This window comes from Notolepis coatsorum (assembly GCF_963971535.1).
Source record: "Notolepis coatsorum genome assembly, chromosome: 2".
In the NCBI taxonomy this organism is placed as follows: Eukaryota; Metazoa; Chordata; class Actinopteri; order Aulopiformes; family Paralepididae; genus Notolepis; species Notolepis coatsorum.
Genome location: NC_140166.1, coordinates 39,135,625 through 39,153,765, shown reverse-complemented (window position 1 = coordinate 39,153,765; position 18,141 = coordinate 39,135,625). Strand labels below are relative to the sequence as shown.

At 47.9% G+C, this 18,141-nt stretch overlaps 1 protein-coding gene across 1 annotated transcript in view; it reads right to left on the bottom strand.

Moving 5' to 3' along the window:
• The window catches only part of LOC311223323 (ADAMTS-like protein 2), a gene marked incomplete at its 3' end in the record, with an annotated part of 58,822 nt that overhangs the window by 34,769 nt on the left and 5,912 nt on the right, over positions 1–18,141 (bottom strand). The window contains 7 exon segments of the mRNA XM_084308115.1: positions 36–211; positions 5,417–5,497; positions 12,611–12,734; positions 13,399–13,544; positions 13,650–13,752; positions 13,979–14,054; positions 14,281–14,423. Coding sequence (XP_084164241.1) covers positions 36–211; positions 5,417–5,497; positions 12,611–12,734; positions 13,399–13,544; positions 13,650–13,752; positions 13,979–14,054; positions 14,281–14,423 — 849 coding nt within the window.

Below are 18,141 nucleotides of genomic sequence, written 5' to 3'. Positions count from 1 at the left end.
GGAAGGAGGGAGGGAGGGAGGGAGGAGAGAAGTACCAGAATATTGATGGCCTGGTCGACGGGGCCTTTGGCTACGATGTACTCGATCCCCGTCTCGTACACATCCATGGGCCGGCGGTACTTGAAGACGGTGCCTGCTGCGTGGAAGTTCTGGGGGCTGTCGACCTTGTAGGCCCCGTTAAAGAAGAAGTTTCCAGCTTGGTCTGTCACAGCTGAGGGACAAGAAGGAGAAAGATCAGAAGGCATACTTATGGAGGAGACGGATGGGCCAGTGTCGTTGTTCGTTCTTGAGACCAGTCTTGTCTTAATACTGGTCTTGACACCAGAATAAATCATAGTTTTGGTCTCGTTTCAATGTCCAACCTAATTTGTTTTGGCCTTGTCCTGCTCTCAAATGTCCTATGTCCCTTTTCTTTTATTGAGTGCTTTTTTAATAATGTTCAGTTGATTTATCTTCTGACGTTGTTTGTGTTTCCTGCAGGCTGTAGCTTTGATAACCACATTCAGAATGCTAACCACATGCTGAATAAATACATACATGTACAGTATCACAGAAAAGACTCACAACCTATTCCGGTCTTGCTCTTGGAATTGGCTTCAGCCATGTTTGGTCTTGATCTTGACTCAACCTCGACTAGGCCAATTCTGGGTCTTGTCTTAGTCTCAACTGGAATCTCGACTGCAACTCTGGGATAAGCAGAAGTCAAGACCACCTTGGTCGAGTCCAAGCCAAGACGAAGACCAGGTTCAGTCAAGTTTTAAAGGAAAACCAACATTTTGGGAAATTAGCTTATTTAACATCTTCCCTGGAGTTAGACAAGAAGATACATACCTTTTTTGTCTCTCTGCATGCATTAGGCTTAGGGAACGCCCGCACCGTTAGTGTAGCTTAGCTTCATCACTGGAAGTGGGTCAGACCTTTACCCTGAAGTTCCCTACAGTCCCCTACAGTCATGAAATACACTCCAAATACAACTCCAAAACGTTCCTGTAAACATGTTGTGACCTGTGTATTTACCACGTGGAGAAATAAAAAATAATTTAATTCGACATTTACGTTTTCTAAGCAAATATACTCTGACATTTTTTTTGCCGAACCACTCCTCTCTGGGCTCAGTGATTTCACGTCACCAGTGCTACTTTCTAACGTGAGGCCAGTGTTTGTTTACATTTTCATTTCATTCAAAGGATCCGAACCAATTGAAGTTTATGGATACCATGACTGTGGTATGACTTATATGTTAAATAAGTTAATTTCCCAAAATGTTGGAGTTTTCCTTTAAGTCAAGACAAAGTCCAAAGAGAGATTGAGGCCAGATCAAAACAACAGAATTCTGGGCAAATGAAGTCCTATTCAAGACGAAGACTAAAACAGGCAATAAGAAGTGTACACGTCATTTCAAAGAGTTTCAAACAGATGCTGAGATTTTCATTGGTGGGGCCAACACTAACAGTGAAATCAGATGAAATAAAAAACGTATGTTGTCATAGATTGGTAGGAAAAAAGTTGTGGCCGAGAGAGAGACAGAGACAAGTCTCTGACCAACCAAGACACATCCACAATGACGTGGACAATGAGAAGGTGTTTAGACCGAGACCGCACACAAATACCACAGCCTTGGAGCATTTGAACACTTAATGAAGACTACTGGACAATGATAGCTAAGTGCCAGTCAGGTCAATAGAGAGGGTCTTGCTTCTTCCTGAACTCTGGAAGCTGTTGATCAATAAAAGCTAATTCATGTCTGTCGGGAATAACGGCACTATAAGTAACTTCGTTACTAACGGCGTTCGTTTTTTCAGTAACGAGTAATTTAACGGATTACTCTTCCAATCTTAATAACGTCGTTACCGTTACTACAAAAAAATGCGGCGCGTTACTATGAATGAACCTGTTTCTTTCATCAGACATATCTCTGCGCCGAGAGGCAATAATAATGTTCTTCCTTGTTTAGTGGACAGTGCGCGAGCCAAGCATACAGAGATGCTTGGAGCATACATGCTGACTTCTTCTTCTTCTTCTTTTTGGTGTTTTACGGCGGACGGCCACCATAAATGGGGCATTTACCGCCACCTACCGACCCGGAAATCGGGCCAGTCTTCCATTCTCCCCTCTTCTTTTTCTTATTCAACGGTTCAATGTCAGATCACGACCAAATCCATTCAACCCCCTAACACACCAAACAAAACAAAACCCATCCCTAACATCACCACCCTATCCAACCTAATCTATGAGTCACTCATTGCCTCCAGCGACTGACTCTGGCCTTCCTGAACACTCACCACCCCCTTCCCTAACTCTCTTACTTGATCCCTCACACCAACCTTCTTCCCTACCTTCCCTAACTCCTGTGTTACTTGCCCTATTGTCAACCCCTTCATACCCATGTCTAATACTGCCGCCTCAACTACTAACCTTAACCTCTCTGTCCTACTGCTAACCATCACTATAGTATTCACCACTCTCGTCACAAATGCCACTATCTCCAACTTCACCCCCCACACCCTCTCTTTCTCCTCTTGCACTTCCTCTACCGACAAATGCCCTTTCCTAAACCCCTTATCCACACCTTGCTTCCCCTGATCCTCCTGCACTACCCTTACTGCCAAATGCCCTTCTCCTTCCTCACCTTGCTTTCCCTGACCTAACTTCCTAACTGCCTCCGCATACGAAATCCTATCATCCCTTCTCACTCTCTGAACCTCAACCTCCCTCCTCATCACCGCACAACCCCTAAACGCTACACTATGTTCCCCACCACAACTACAACACTTCAGCTTCACTCCCTCCCCACACTTCCCATATTCATGCTCCCCGCCACACCTAGCACACCTCTGTCCCTTCTTACAAGAAACAGCTACATGGCCAAATTCCTGACACCTAAAACACCTAAGAGGACTCTGAACAAATTCCCTAACCCTAAACATCCTATACCCTACAAACACTACACTAGGAACAACCTTACCCTCAAACTTAATCACTACCGTCTCCGTCTCTACCCTATCTGCCCCCCTCTTCATCCTTTCTGCACCCTTAACTACGCCATTACGCCCGTCCTTCCCTAACCCTTCCACCAGCTGCTCCACGCTAACCTCGACCGGTACCCCAGCTATCACCCCCTTACATCCCCCCTCCCTCTTCTCCCCTACTCTCACTACCTCCCTTATACCCACGCCACCAATGCTCCTCATCTTCCTAGCCATCTCCACCTGCCCTACACTTACACACCCTACAGCCAGATTCCCATCTCTCAAAACTCTAGCATACTTTACCTCTCCTAACTGCTTACCTACGAGTTTTGGCAGCTCGAACAACCCTAACTTGCTCACTCCCCCCACCCCCTCAAACCTAACCACTACATGAATCACTCCCGCAACAACCTCGGCTCTACCCTCACCATCTGATCCACTCGAGCTATCCCCCCTACCCTTCTTCCTTTTCACCCCCTTCCCCCCACTATCCCTGCCCCTCTTCTCCACCTTACTCCACCCTTCTCCCCCGCTCTCACCCCCCGAACCACACTCCATACTGTCATCTCCCATCGCCAAACTCACTCCCTCAGGGAGCAGCAAGGCGGACATACCCATCAGCTCACACCCTTCATATCCGTCAATCTTGACCCCGCAGTCTTCACCCTCGATCCAGGAAACAAACCCCAGATACACCTTGCCATCCGGGGGGTACACAGCACGACAGCGAGAGCCCACCCTCCAAGCTAGAGCCTCCTCCATGTCTCCATATCCCATCAAACAGTTCTCCCGACAAGTAAACTTAAGTCTCTCCCGCTTTCGACACCACCGCCCCGGCACACCAGGACCAGACTCCAAACATTCAACCTGCAAAACGCTACCCCCCTGACGGAGCGACTCTACCTCCCCTTCCGACATCCTCACGCCATCGACACGGAACAGTCCTTCCACCATCTCCTCCGAAAACCTCAACCTCCTCTGCCCCGACCACGTCCAGCCGCAATCCAACCCAACCGCTCCTCCTTCCCCCATCCAGGCGCCTGCCGCTAGCCAGCAGCCGCTTCGCCACATGGTTTCCTCCGTCCACTCCGCCGACTACCTGTCCACCGGATGTCCGTTGCAACCTTACCCCCATACATGCTGACGATTGGCTGAGGTTGAATACAATGTCATGGTAAGCCAATCAGAGGTGGAGGTGGGCGGGTGTCTAAAGCATCCAGAGTCTGCACACAGCGCGACAAGACAAGCGATCAGTGATCAGTCAGCATGAGACCGCGGTCCGTGTAGTGTACGTTTTGAGCTCAAAAACGAATCCAACGAACAACACAATGTCAACATGAGACCGCGGGTCCATGAGCGTTTTGTGTTCACTCTTTGCAGCGCAGCCCAGGGCACTGAGTGGCTATACTGCAGTGCTGACAGCCTTATCAACAGTGCTGCACTTCCTGCTTTAATAGCACAGGCTTCAGCTGCTCAGAGATATATCTCTGTAAGTCATGCATGTCTTAAATGTAATGATTAGATTAGTTTAGATGATTCGATTAGATTCTTATATCTGTATGTTGTGTATGTCATTGATTGATTGATTGATTGAAAAGTTTATTAACAGATTGCAGAATGGGTACAGTACAGTACAGCTCAATACATACAAGTGTTAAGGGGATGCAGACCAGAGAAAGACTTTCGTCATAAATGTCATGAATTGAAAATGGGGGACCCTGATGTAAACAAGACGAAACTCTTTATCTGGTCTGCATCCCCTTAACAATTGTGTGTATTGAGCCGTACTGTATTGTACCCATTCTGAAATCTGTTAATTAAAATGTTCAATCAATCAGTATTTGTTATTTATTTTTGGTATAGTGCTTAACAAGCATAATTTAATGTTGCCCAGTTGTGGCCTGTTGAGGGGCAATACATATCAAAAGTTCCAAAACATCTATTCTGTTTGTATTTGTATGATCCACTATATAAACATAGTAATTATAATATCTACATAGCCTACATGGCATTTGATTGGAGGCTAGTCTCACTTTGTCCCACAGCAACATTAAAATAGTTTAGATTTGTGTATGTTGTTTATGTAAAAAAAAATCTTGAAAGTAACGCAATAGTTACTTTCTGAAGTAACTAGTTACTTTTATAATTTGTAACTGAGTAAGTAATTTAGTTACTTTTTGGAAGAAGTAACTAGTAACTGTAACTAGTTACTTTTTTAAAGTAACTTGCCCAACACTACATATTCTTAATCAAAACTCCTTTTATCTTGACTTCTAACCTCCCAATTTATCTATTGCGAAGAGTTACAGTATGTTCCTTGTATGTGTGTGTGTGTGTGTGTGTGTGTGTGTGTGTGTGTGTGTGTGTGTGTGTGTGTGTGTGTGTGTGTGTGTGTGTGTGTGTGTGTGTGTGTGTGTGTGTGTGTCTTGACAGGAGGAAGTACCCACCTAGAACATCAGCTGACTTCTTCCTCTCGATGATCTGAATGTCCCATGATCCTTCGGGTATTTGGGTGATAAAGGAGTAACCTTGGGGGGTCAGGAAACAGGACACATTTACTTCTACTTCTAGGTCACCTGTGACTTGCCCTGCTCTCCGTCTCTGACCTCACCGCTCATTACAGCGCACGTCCTCGAAAAAGGAGCGTGGAAATTCTGCTTTTGTCACAGAGAAGAGTCACAGAGTGCATCATCTACGCAGTATTGACTGTCTCAAACCCCCGCCCTCGTATCTTGATGCTTGATTCGTTTATTATGCCAACTAATAAAATAAAAGAGACAGATGTATGATGGGGATATATGAAGATGAATATGACATATGAGAGCGCTTTATCATGACCCACAAATATCCCTGACTATACATCTGTCTCTTTTATTTGTGTCCTTTTATTTCTTTTGACTATTTATTTTCTTCTGTCTGTTGTAATCTCAGCACCTCAGGTCTAAATTGGTATCAATCTTCTTGTCTGACTTGTCTGTTTTCAGAAAACGTTTGAGTTCCCCTGCTGGGGAACGAAGCCAGCACACTCACATGGGAGGCAAGTGCCTTTACCTCAAGACTATCAAGACATTTTTCGGATACCCTAACCATGACCACCACACTATTACCTTAAACTAACAACAACCATAACCCTAACCCTAATCCTAACCTTAATCATAACTCAAACGTTTTATCTTAACCATGAACGTCAAACGTTAAAATGAATCATCATCATCATAGTATTGATGAGTTTGTATCAGGGTGGATGGGTGGCTGCTCAGTCTAGTGGTGAGTGCACCCACCCATGACCACAATCATTGTTAGTTCGACTCCCATTCTTGCTGTTTGTTTTGGACTTTCGCTGATACAAAATGTAAATATATTACTTATACAATAAGTAAATATATTACTTATGGCTAAAACGTTTTTCGTGTGGTCGATTAGTACTTTTCTGACGAGACTGTTGCCGCATAAGGTATGGAGCTTATCCCAGTTCCACCAACTCAAAGGTGGAATTATTGACATCCTGAATAATATCAGGATATCAATGTGCATGTAATCACATGTGTTGTTTGGAAGGGCTCTTTGGTTTGAGTTTCTAACTTAGCTAGAACATTAAAGGGGCACATCACCAAAAAACAATGCTGATTTATTTAGCACATAATCTCACACATATCCAAAAACCCTAAACATTTAGTTATTGGGAGCAAATTTGTTTGAATATAGCCACCGGTGACATTGAATCCTTGTGTTAATGACAGCTTCATGAAATTATGTACAGTCATTTACATCAATGATGTAATGTCATTGAGCTGTAATTAACGCCAATGTCCAACGTCCTTGATGCCATTGGACCTGATGAACCAGCTGCAGACAAAAGGGCTAAATGGAGGAAAACGATAGGTTATGTATATAACCTAGTTATATGAGTACTGGCTGAGCGTCCCGCTCTTAAGCCTATCGAGATATACCTCATCTCATGTACCTATTGTACTCCATCACGAATAAAAACCAGTACACCCACACCTGCCGGGTCCCGCCTCTATGGAGGCGTAGCCTATAAGACAGTAGGCATGGTCACCAATACACTCTTCCTCGCCAAAATCTCGTTTCCAGTAAAAGATCCCTCAAGGGGACTCAGGGCCGCTTAAGAGCGGGACGCTCAGCCAGTACTCATATAACTAGGTTATATACATAACCTATCGTTATATATCGTACTTGGCTTATCGCGTCCCGCTCTTAAGCCTATCGAGATATGGGTTAGAGCGGACGCGAGGCCCGACCAATGTACCCCCTGAGGACCCGTAAGCCCACATCAAGGGGTTTGGGGAGTCCCGTCACCCCATCCTTCCTAACGAAGTGGGGGCGCAGTCAACTCCACCGGAGTGCGAGCAAGGAGGAACTAGAACACACAGCACAGGCGGAACCACGTGTGACCTAACACACTGTGGCCCATACCCACACACTCCTGCTATCCTACCAAAGGACGGGAAACAGGAAAGGCCACAGACCCCAGAACCGCTTGGGAGACAGAACCCCCGGTCATGTCCATGAGGTAAAACCTTACAAAGGGGCCCGGGGAGGACCATGAAGCTGCAGCACAGATGTCCTCCACCGAGGCCCCACCCAGCAGAGCGGCAGAGGCAGCCACCCCATGAGTGGAGTGCGCCCTGACGCCCCCAGGGGGATCCAGCCCGGCCAACGTGTAGCAGAGGGCAATGCCCTCGCACAACCAATGGGACAGGCGTTGTTTGATAGTGCCTTACCGGCCTGAGAACCACCGTGACAGACAAAAAGCTGATCGGTGACCCCGAGGTCCTGAGTACGGCTGAGGTAATTCCCAAAGCACGGACCAGACATGACAGGTGAAGGCCCGCATCTAACTCACTAGCGTGAGGAGGCGGATGAAACGCCTGAACCACAATATCCCTGGAGCGGAAGAACTCCGGATATTTACAGGCACGAAGGCAGGATTAGGCCGCAGAGTGGCACCGCAATCGGAACGAAAGACAGGCACTCTGGTCGTACCGAGAGAGCACAAAGCACACCCACGCGTTCAGCGGAGGTGACGGCCAGCAAGAACGCGGTCTTGAACGACAGCTGTTCCAACGGCGCTTGCTCAAGAGGCTCAAACGGGGCCAAGAACAACCGACCGAGGACCAATTGAAGATCCCAACTCGGAGCCAAAGAGCGTTGCACCGGCTTAACGCATCGAGCGCCAAGCAGGAAACGCTTCACAAGAGGGTGGCTGAACACGACATCCCCCTCAAATCCCTCATGATAGGAGGATATAGCTGCTGCATATACCCTCACCGTCGAAGCCGACAGTCTATCAAGGAGAGACTGGAGGTAAACAAGGACAGCATCCAGGGGGCAGGAGACCGGGCAGCATGGTTTGCCAGCTGCCCCCTACTGCGTTGGCCCGACGCGTCACCAGCGAGGGAGGCGTCGGTGAAAAACGTGACGTGAGACAGCGCCGTAACCGTCCTAGGACAGAACCTCCCGAGCATGTCGACAACACGCTCTGAGAGGGATGCCCATAGCACTCCAACCGTCGACTGGGAAGAGGAGTACTCTACTTCCAGTCTACAGCAAACCCCAGGCTGGTAGGGACCTGCCTGGTACGAGACCCGACGATCCACCTTGACCGCGAAGGACCAGAACGTCGTCAGGGCAGAATACACTTCGTAACCCCTGACGACGCAGAGGCCCCAGTGCGGCCTCCACGCACTTGGTGAAGATGCTGGGAGCCAGAGAAAACCGAACGGCAGCCTCTGGTACTCATACGCTAACCCTGCAAAGGAAGCGTAGGTAAGCCCTAGGTTGGAAGATCGGAGATGCGAAAACGCATCCTACAGGTCCATGGAGGAGAACCAGACCCCCACCTGACAGTGTTCAACAGGTAGGAGACGATCCAAAAAATGCTGAACCTTCCCATGGTACAGGTCCAGCATGGGTCTGACACCCCCCCCTCCCGATTTCTCAGGTACCAGAGAACACCGGGAGGAGAACGCCACAACGATGGCTTGCTTCGTCCACAGAGATTGGATCTCGTTGACCAGAGCTGTCACTGCTGGTGACCCTGACAATAGGGTCTGTACCAAACCCGAAAACGGGTGGGGTTGTGTAAACACAAGTCCCCGCCTCAGCGTTCTCTCCATCCACCTCGACATATGGTACTGCCGTAGTCATATGTGATGACACTCCCAACGCACCCACCGCCATGTGGCGCAGGTCCGCCAGGAACTGTAGATAGTTGGCCCGGTCCCACCCGCTGTGCGTAGCCAACCCTGGACCCTTGCGAGCAGAGCGTTCCATGGAGTCGGGTCGAACCTGACACTACCCACGAGGCAATCGCACCCAAGGGGGGACCCCGACAGAAAGGGCCGGTTTGATACGGGGGAAGCTGACATCAATCTAGGTGACAAAAGCCCCCCCACTGAACACCCCTCCAGAACATGCTGAGGAGTTGTTCTGCAGCCGGACATGCAAGGCGTGAGGACCCCATGGGTTCCTACACACCGTAGCCCTGCAGTGATATTACTACCACCTAAATCACGCGCACCTCTTCATTTCAGACCACTGCCGATCTCGCGGGAGTGGGAGGTACCAACATGATACCTGGCCTGGCGAAGGCGAGGCCGGGGAAGCCCGCACTGTGTGCCTCAAAAGGTTTCGAGCCCCCCTGCTGACAACACTTATAGTTGACAGACGTAACACCATGACAGCACAACATTCTCACGGACAGACCCAGGCTCAGCCATCAACTGGGTGTCAGCCCCTGTCCCCATGAGAAGCGAAAAGTGGGGCTGACCGCGCTTCAACGAAGGCACGCGGCCCGCAGCCAAAGGAAACAATCAGAGCCCCCTTTTTCCGCTGGTGTTGGGGGAGGGAGTGATCGGAGAGCAGGCTGCTCGCGGCCGGACGGCGACGGCTTGTTGTTCAAGCCGAGCCCATCCAACATGGCCGATCCCTCGGCCGCCAAGGCTGTCGGCCTTGTGGACACCTGTCGGTTTTCAACGCCCAGGATACCTCTGGCGGGGGGAAACATGGCCGCCTGTCGAGGGCCTCGTCATCGCTGCTGACGAGGCCGTGCTCTCTCTTCTTCTGGCTGCGCGGTGTGAGGCGGTGTGGGGCCTAGGACAATACCGCCCGCGCTCCAGCAGAAGACCAAAATCCCCTGCGGAGAGGGGAACCGTGAGCGGTTATAGCTTGCGGCTAGGTCAAAGCTAATAACGTCAACAACCTCGCGCGATGTGTCGACGTCGGCTGGCCCTCAAGGCCCCGCCACCAGACACCATTTCTTTGATAGAAAAAACAGCAATTCGAACACAGTTCTAATCGCTGCCAATTCCATACCGTGGCGGTACAGGCTTTAGCAGCCCACCAGCCACTCGCCAGGCCGACCCACCCATGGCGTCAGCCGGGCGGGGCACTGTTTCAATATGTCAAAAACAAAGGACTGATGTTAACACGGAGCACCATTGGTGGTTGCAAACAGCAACCTCCACTGTGGTGTGCACCATGAAGGGGTTAAATGAATAAAAGAACTAACACCACAAAATACTGTAGAATGAGCAAGCCCATATACACAACGTTAAGGGGAGGCGGACCAGAGAGAACCAGTCCCGCATTCATTCAAAATATTCACAACAGCACACCAGCCCCAGCTTAGCCCATTTACCAAAAAAGGTAAACAAAGCCCCCCCCCGCACTACTCCCCCAATAGACACCGATTGACCGTCAGCATGAATGGTTGAGAGGAGAGAAAGCTGTAGCATAGACAGACCTTCTCATAGCAGGGAGACAGAACAAAACAGTAGCCCACTACACTACTATAGCATAACGTTCAACGCTACTATGGACAGAAAACAGTCAGCTGAGCCACAACACGGGCCGCCGCTAAGTCCCATCCTGCAGTAGTATAGATCTACTGCCACCCGCCAAGCCTCAAGCATCGGCTTCCGGGTGGAAAACCCTGTTCAAAGCCCCGCCGGGGCACAGGTTTAACGCTACCTGACTAGGCCTACCTAGTCATGGCACACCCTGTTGACAACCCATTTACCCGTAAAAAGGGTAAAATAGGACTCAGCAAAACCCCCACATTAGCTACCGACTGACCTTCATTGATGAACCGGGCAAGAGGAGGGAAAAGCAGCAACATCCCACGGCGGAGACATTAGAACAGCGTAGCAGTAGTGTTAGCATGTAGCATTAGCATTAGCACATAGCGTTAGCATTAGTTGTTTAACAGCACGCTTCCAGGACCGTTTGGAACCCGTTCACTGCAGTGAAACGTCCACCAAACCATCCCATCCCTGGCGCCGACACACAACATGGTTGTGTAACAAAACAACCCAGCATTACTAACACTAATACCCATGCCTGATGACACAGGGCCTACCTGTGTACAAGCCGGCTCGATAGCCAACCTTGCACGCTGCTTCCTGGATCTGTTGTCACCAGACGAGGAAACATCAGAATAGGCCCGACGTGTCGCTGAAACATGCCCCGAAGATTCCAGGGGTAAGCAAACCTCCGGTAACTTTCAACATTACGCAATTTCTCATAATATTTTCATAACAACTAGTTAACATAAGGTGCACTGCATCCGTTATGATGGAAACGAAAATAGAGGAAGAGTGTATTGGTGACCATGCCTACTGTCTTATAGGCTACGCCTCCATAGAGGCGGGACCCGGCAGGTGTGGGTGTACTGGTTTTTATTCGTGATGGAGTACAATAGGTACATGAGATGAGGTATATCTCGATAGGCTTAAGAGCGGGACGCGATAAGCCAAGTACGATATATAACAATTGTTTTCATTTCATGGGATGGAAATAGCCATGAAAATAAAAACAATAAATAATAGATCCAGTAGAGGTGTGGCTTGGAATTAATAAATTTCTACCATTGCACACGAAACCACTGTTTGACTTGGGGCTGCCACACTTTGTTTTCAAGGTCATGCTTTATTGATCATGTTTTATGATGATCAGTTGATTTTTCTTCTGATGTTGTGTTTCCTGCAGGCTGTACTGTAGCTTTGATAACCACATTCAGAATGCTAACCACATGCTGAATACATACATACATGTATGTCATCATGTGATTTGCACACAATCCTGTTCTCTAGACACAACCTATTCCGGTCTTGCTCTTGGAATCGGCTTCAGCCATGTTTGGTCTTGATCTTGACTCAACCTCGACTAGGCAAATTCTTGGTCTTGTCTTGGTCTCAACTGGAATCTTAACTGCAACGCTGGGATGAGCAGAAGTCAAGACCACCTTGGTCGAGTCCAAGCCAAGACAAAGAGACCAGGTTCAGTCAAGTTTTAAGTCAAGACAAAGTCCAAAGAGAGATTGAGGCCAGGTCAAAACAACAGAATCCCGGGGAAAATCAAGCCCTATTCAAGACCAAGACTAAAACAGGCAATAAGAAGTGTGTACACGTCATTTTAAAGAGTTTTCAACAGATGCTCAGATTTTCATCGGTGGGGCCAAGACTAACTAGCACCGATGGGACGACACAGTATTTCATCCATCTGTAAACACACAGCTTCCAGCTGCTTTATTCAAACAGAGTCAGAGTGGATCTGAACCCAGTGGTTCTGAACCCAGTGACTCACCCAAGGTGGTGGTTCTGAACCCAGTGACTCACCCAAGGTGGTGGTTCCACGGCGGAGGCTGCCGGTCACCCGGCTGCAGCTGCTGCCGTCCCCCTGGCACACCCCACACTTATCCAGGGTGTTGGGGGAGAACAGAACGCCGTCGCATCCAATCGGCTGCACAGAGGAGCCGAGGAGGTGCGGTGGAGGAGGAAAGAAAAAAGGTTTATTCACAGAAAACAAATGACAGGAGCAGTGTGGACTGATTTTCAGGACTCGTCGTGACTCGACTTGGACTTGAGCACTGATGACTTGGACTTGGACCCGAGCGCTGACTGCAGTCGGACTCGGAAGGTGCAGACGAGGACTCGTTAATTGATAAATAATAATGATTATTATTATTATCTTTTTTTTTTAATATGCCCTAATCATTTGGCAAAAGATATATTGATGGCTAGTGCATTTGTTAACATTTGTAAACTCCCTTTGAAATGGTGACCGCTGTGTCATTTCTGTTTAATGTAGACCTTTTTTTATTTGTATGTCAGCTCAGACTCGACCTTGATGACTCGGACTCGGACTAGGGTAATGGGGACTCGACTCGGGCTCGTCTTTGGTGACTCGGACTCGAACACTGGGGACTCGAGACTCGACTCGGACTCGGAGATTTAGTGACTCGACTACAACACTGAAGGACAGTATACGACGCTGCAATGTACAACGCTGCAATGTACAACACTCTTCTCTAAAAAGCATAAAAGGCACGTACTGTATGTCGTGGGCTTTAAAAAAAAAATTAAAATAAAAAGGAAAAGATTTGTAAATAAACAATTCGACTCACCTCACACTTACCGTCCACGCAGACCCCGCGGTAGCTGCTGTACTTGCAGGAGGTGCCGTCACGCGCTGTCGCCATCAGCTGCCTCTGCCCGTCCGGCGTGGTGCAGTGGAGGTCACAGGGGCTGCTGGAGATGTGGACGTAGTCATCTGTGGACCAAGTGAGCATATACACAAAGGTCAAGAGTCACCGGTTTACTACCTAATTAAAAAGCCACGGGAGAGAGTAACAGGGTGCTTTACGGCTGTTTTTACCCGGATACAGGGGTTTCCACTGGTAGTTCCTGCCATTGTAAAGCTGGGAGTTGAAGGACCAGCACTGCTCCTCTCGAAAGCTTCTGCCAGAGGAAGGACAGTCCTGCAGGCCAGGAAGACAGCATTAAAGACACAATCTGTAATCACTCGCTCGCTCACTCACTCCAAACAAGTGCAATCCATCCTGCCGCTAATCTGATTACTACGTTCCTTTACGACAACCATAACAGATTACTGTTCCTAATACTGTAATCCCCAATACATGCAAACTGTTACTCCTCAACCCTGACTCTATAGTGCTTCCTTTACATGTAACACCGTGAGCTCACCTTGGTGTTGCAAAGGTGGTACTTTTTGGGAGTTCCTGTACAGGTCTTGTTGTCCTTCCCAGTGGCAGCTTTCTTTCTTTGAAGAAAAAGAAAAAGAAGAAATTAGAGAGAGAAGGAAAAAAAACTCTGGGCATAAGTAACTGTGATGAGTGCATGTGTAGGCCTATTTGCTTGTGTGTGTGTGTGTGTGTGTGTGTGTGTGTGTGTGTGTGTGTGTGTGTGTGTGTGTGTGTGTGTGTGTGTGTGTGTGTGTGTGTGTGTGTGTGTGTGTGTGTGTGTGTGTGTGCGAGCAGCAAACTGACCTCTGTTTGAGACAGTGTCTCTCCTGGGACATCACGCCTCCTCCACAGGTGCGGGTGCAGGCCGTCCACTTGGCCCATTCCCCCCACCAGTAGGTTGTCACCTCCAGCTCATCCTCCAGACTGTTGGACGCCACACCCTCCTCCTGGACACACACACACACACACACACACACACACACACACACACACACACACACACACACACACACACACACACACACACACACACACACACACATGCAGACATACACGCAATTTAACTGCTTTCCTTTTTTTAACTACCAATTACATTATTCATACATAAGATAAAAATATTCCAGAGGTTGATGGTTCAAGGACATTTATGCACACATAGATCATTGTCTTCGCCACATAACCTTCTGGCTTCCTATTGCAGTAGAGACATCTGAGGCTACCAAATATCAAAACCATGCATTCATATTCAAGATCTCTGATATGCGTGGCAAAAAGGGCTGACACTGTGTCAGTTTGTCCAAGAAGGCTTGTTCCAGATACAGGTTGAATGGACAACCCATCTGAAGGACGAGTCCTTCTCTGTGATCATTGACAAAAGTGCTATCAGAGGTGTAAGAATGATTGCATAAGAGATTAAACCATTAAAGGTACAATCTGCAATGGCATCAAACAGCAACCCCTATGCAAGAGAGCCCTGCTTGGTACTACACTTTGTTTACATTTTTTGTTTTGGTGAGTCAGAAATTAGTAAGTTATTATAGTATGGATTTCTCAAGACCCCTCTCTTGGCAGAGCCTGAGGTGTGGCCAGCAATAGTAACCCCTCCCCTATCCCCACTCAACTCCAACCCAACCATCAGACCAAAACTAAAAATGTAGACAAAGTGCAGTACCAAGGGGGGCTATTTTGCCTAGAGGTCGCTGTTTGACGGCATTACAGATTGTACCTTTAATGGCTTACTGTAATGTCTTATGCAGGTCATAGTTTGACTCTCCCTCATACACACACACATGTACACACACACACACACTCGCACACAAACACAAACACAGACACAGACACAAAACACACTGACACACACAGAAGCTTTACGCATTCCAAATGTGTAAATACAGCACTGTTTCAATGAGATCGCGCAGTCCTGTTCACAGACGCATATTCATCAGAGCGAGCGCTGGTATGTGCAGTCAGCTCCTTGTAAAGGTGTGAAACAGAGCAGAAATACCAGACAGAGAGCGTAAGTGAGAGAGATAGCTGGAGAGATAGACAGAGAGTGTAAATGAGAGAGAGATAGCTGGAGAGATAGACAGAGAGCGTAAGTGAGAGAGATAGCTGGAGAGATAGACAGAGAGTGTAAGTGAGAGAGAGATAGTTGGAGAGATAGATAGAGAATGTAAGTGAGAGAGATAGCAGGAGAGATAGATAGAGAGTGTAAGTGAGAGAGAGATACCTGGAGAGATAGACAGAGAGCATAAGTGAGAGAGAGAGAGAGAGAGAGAGACAGACAGACAGACAGACAGACAGACAGACAGACAGACAGACAGACAGACAGACAGACAGACAGACAGACAGACAGATAGATAGATAGATAGATTCTGAATGAAATTGTGGCCTCGAGCAGTGTTTCCTAACCGTGGTAAGTGGGTGGTCTCCAATGAAAAAGAAAAGAACATAAGAACATAAATGTTTAGCGGCTGGGTGGCGCAGCGGACTAAGCGCTTGTCACCAACGCGAGAGACACTGGTATCGAATCCGGCTGTCAGCGTTGCCTCCGGCTTGGCCGGCTGTCATACTGGCTCAATTGGCAGAGTCAGCGGGAGGGAAGCCGGTGGGTGGTAATCTGGTCGTTGTAAACAGCGACTCCTACAGGTCGGTCAGGGCGCCTGCACAGCGAGGAAGGGAGATGGTGAGGGTAGTGTGAGCCTCCCACACGTTACACCTCACCAATGAGAGTCCGCGCTGGCAGGTGAAAAGAAGTGGCTGGCTGACTCCGCATGTATCGGAGGGGACATGTGATAGTATCTATCAACCCTCCCTAGACCGACCAGTGGAGGGCATATGCAAGCAACGACCAGGAAGAACTGAACTGTTGCCCTTTGGATCCCTTTTGAATGAACTGTTGCCCTTTGGATCCACATACCTGTGTGAGGTGACATTCTCCGCCATAAAAAAAATAAAACTAAACACAGGAACAGACTCAACTTGGAGAATAACCTGGTCAGCAGCTAGGTGGCGCAGTGGGCAAGGCGCTCGCCACCAACGCAGGAGATGCTGGGTTCGAGCCCAGCTCTCGGCGTTGCTACCAGCTTGGCTGGTCGTTCATACTAATACAATTGGCAGTATTAGGGGGTGGGAAGCTGGTGGGTGGGGCTCGGGCGTTGTGGACAGCGACTCCTACAGGTCGGTTGGTGCGCCTGCGCAGTAGAATCAGGAAGCAACGGGGGCGGCGTGTCCCTCCCACGCAGACCCCCGCCGCTGAGAGATCGCGCTGTGCAGGTGAAAAGATGCGACGGCTGCCTCCTCGTGTACCGGAGGGGACACGTGATGCAAGGCTTCGTCCACATTGCAGCCGGCTTGTGGGAGGCATGGCCTAACAGCGTTCGAGACAGGGGAGGGTAGAATTGGACGATACAAAATTGGGGAAGGGAGAAAAATTGAAAATGGGGATAAAAAGTAGATAAAAAAAAAAGAGAATAACCTGGTCACAGCTGTTGCAACAATCTCCCCCAGACTCACAAAACTGATGAGTGAGAAACAGGCTCAAGTGTCACATTAATTGGTGAGTTTGAGCCTTACTTTTTCTTTTTAAGTCTATAAACAAGGGCTATTATAATAGATATGATTAGTTATGATTGAATATGATTGAAGTGTCACATTCATTGGGGAGATTGAGTCTTACTTTTTTATTAAAAAGTTATAATTAAATTAAAGATGTATAGACTATTAATTATATACATTAATGATATGTCCTGGGGATCACCACGGTTGATTGCATAGAGGGGTTGGCTTGAAATGCTTTGGGGGTACAGTACTAAAAAAAGGTGGGGAACCACTGGACTAGAGCTTCATCTTTGGACGAGACAGGAGTACTTTTTGTAACTTCCACTGGGATTGAGACGGGCGGGAGGACTTTTTTACAGTTTTTCTCAATTGCTTTGGTGCATTTCTCTGATCAGAATTAAAGTTTTCATAACTGTTAGTTCAACCTCCACAACATTTTGTAATTTGTGCACATCATAGTAGCAGTTTCTCATTCCTCCGAACAAATTGCAAATGCTTTTGGACATGCATCAATTGCTTTCATACAATTCTCTGCTGTTTTATAACATTATCATTTGCTTAGGTCATGTCAGTCAAAATGAACTATACTTATGACTGCTGAATAGTCATTCCCTATAAAACTAATAGTCCTCATTTCATTGCTTGAGTCATTACATACAAATATGTTGAACTAGTTGTCAAAATCTGTCAAGCCAATTTTATACATTTCTTTATAAATTTTCCCCTGAATGGAGCTGGATGCCAGGGAATCGCTGCACACATTCATACATGTTGATGAGGCGGGTTTCAATCTGGGAAAAGGTAGAAGGCGTGGAAGGAATCGCATTGGACAGAGAGCAACCACTGATGTCCCAGGCCAACGAGGAGGGAATATTACAATGTGTGCAGCCATCTCAGAAAACGGCATCCTCACCCATATGCCCCGCATTGGTGCATACAACACACAACATCTGCTGACTTTTTTAGACTCTTTACAGGGACATAATCCCTGAGAATGAGAGGGGTCTAAATGGCGACCATCTGACCAAGTACGTTGTTGTATGGGATAATGTGCGTTTTCACCACGCAATTCTGGTCACAGTGGTTTGCAGCACATGAAAGGAT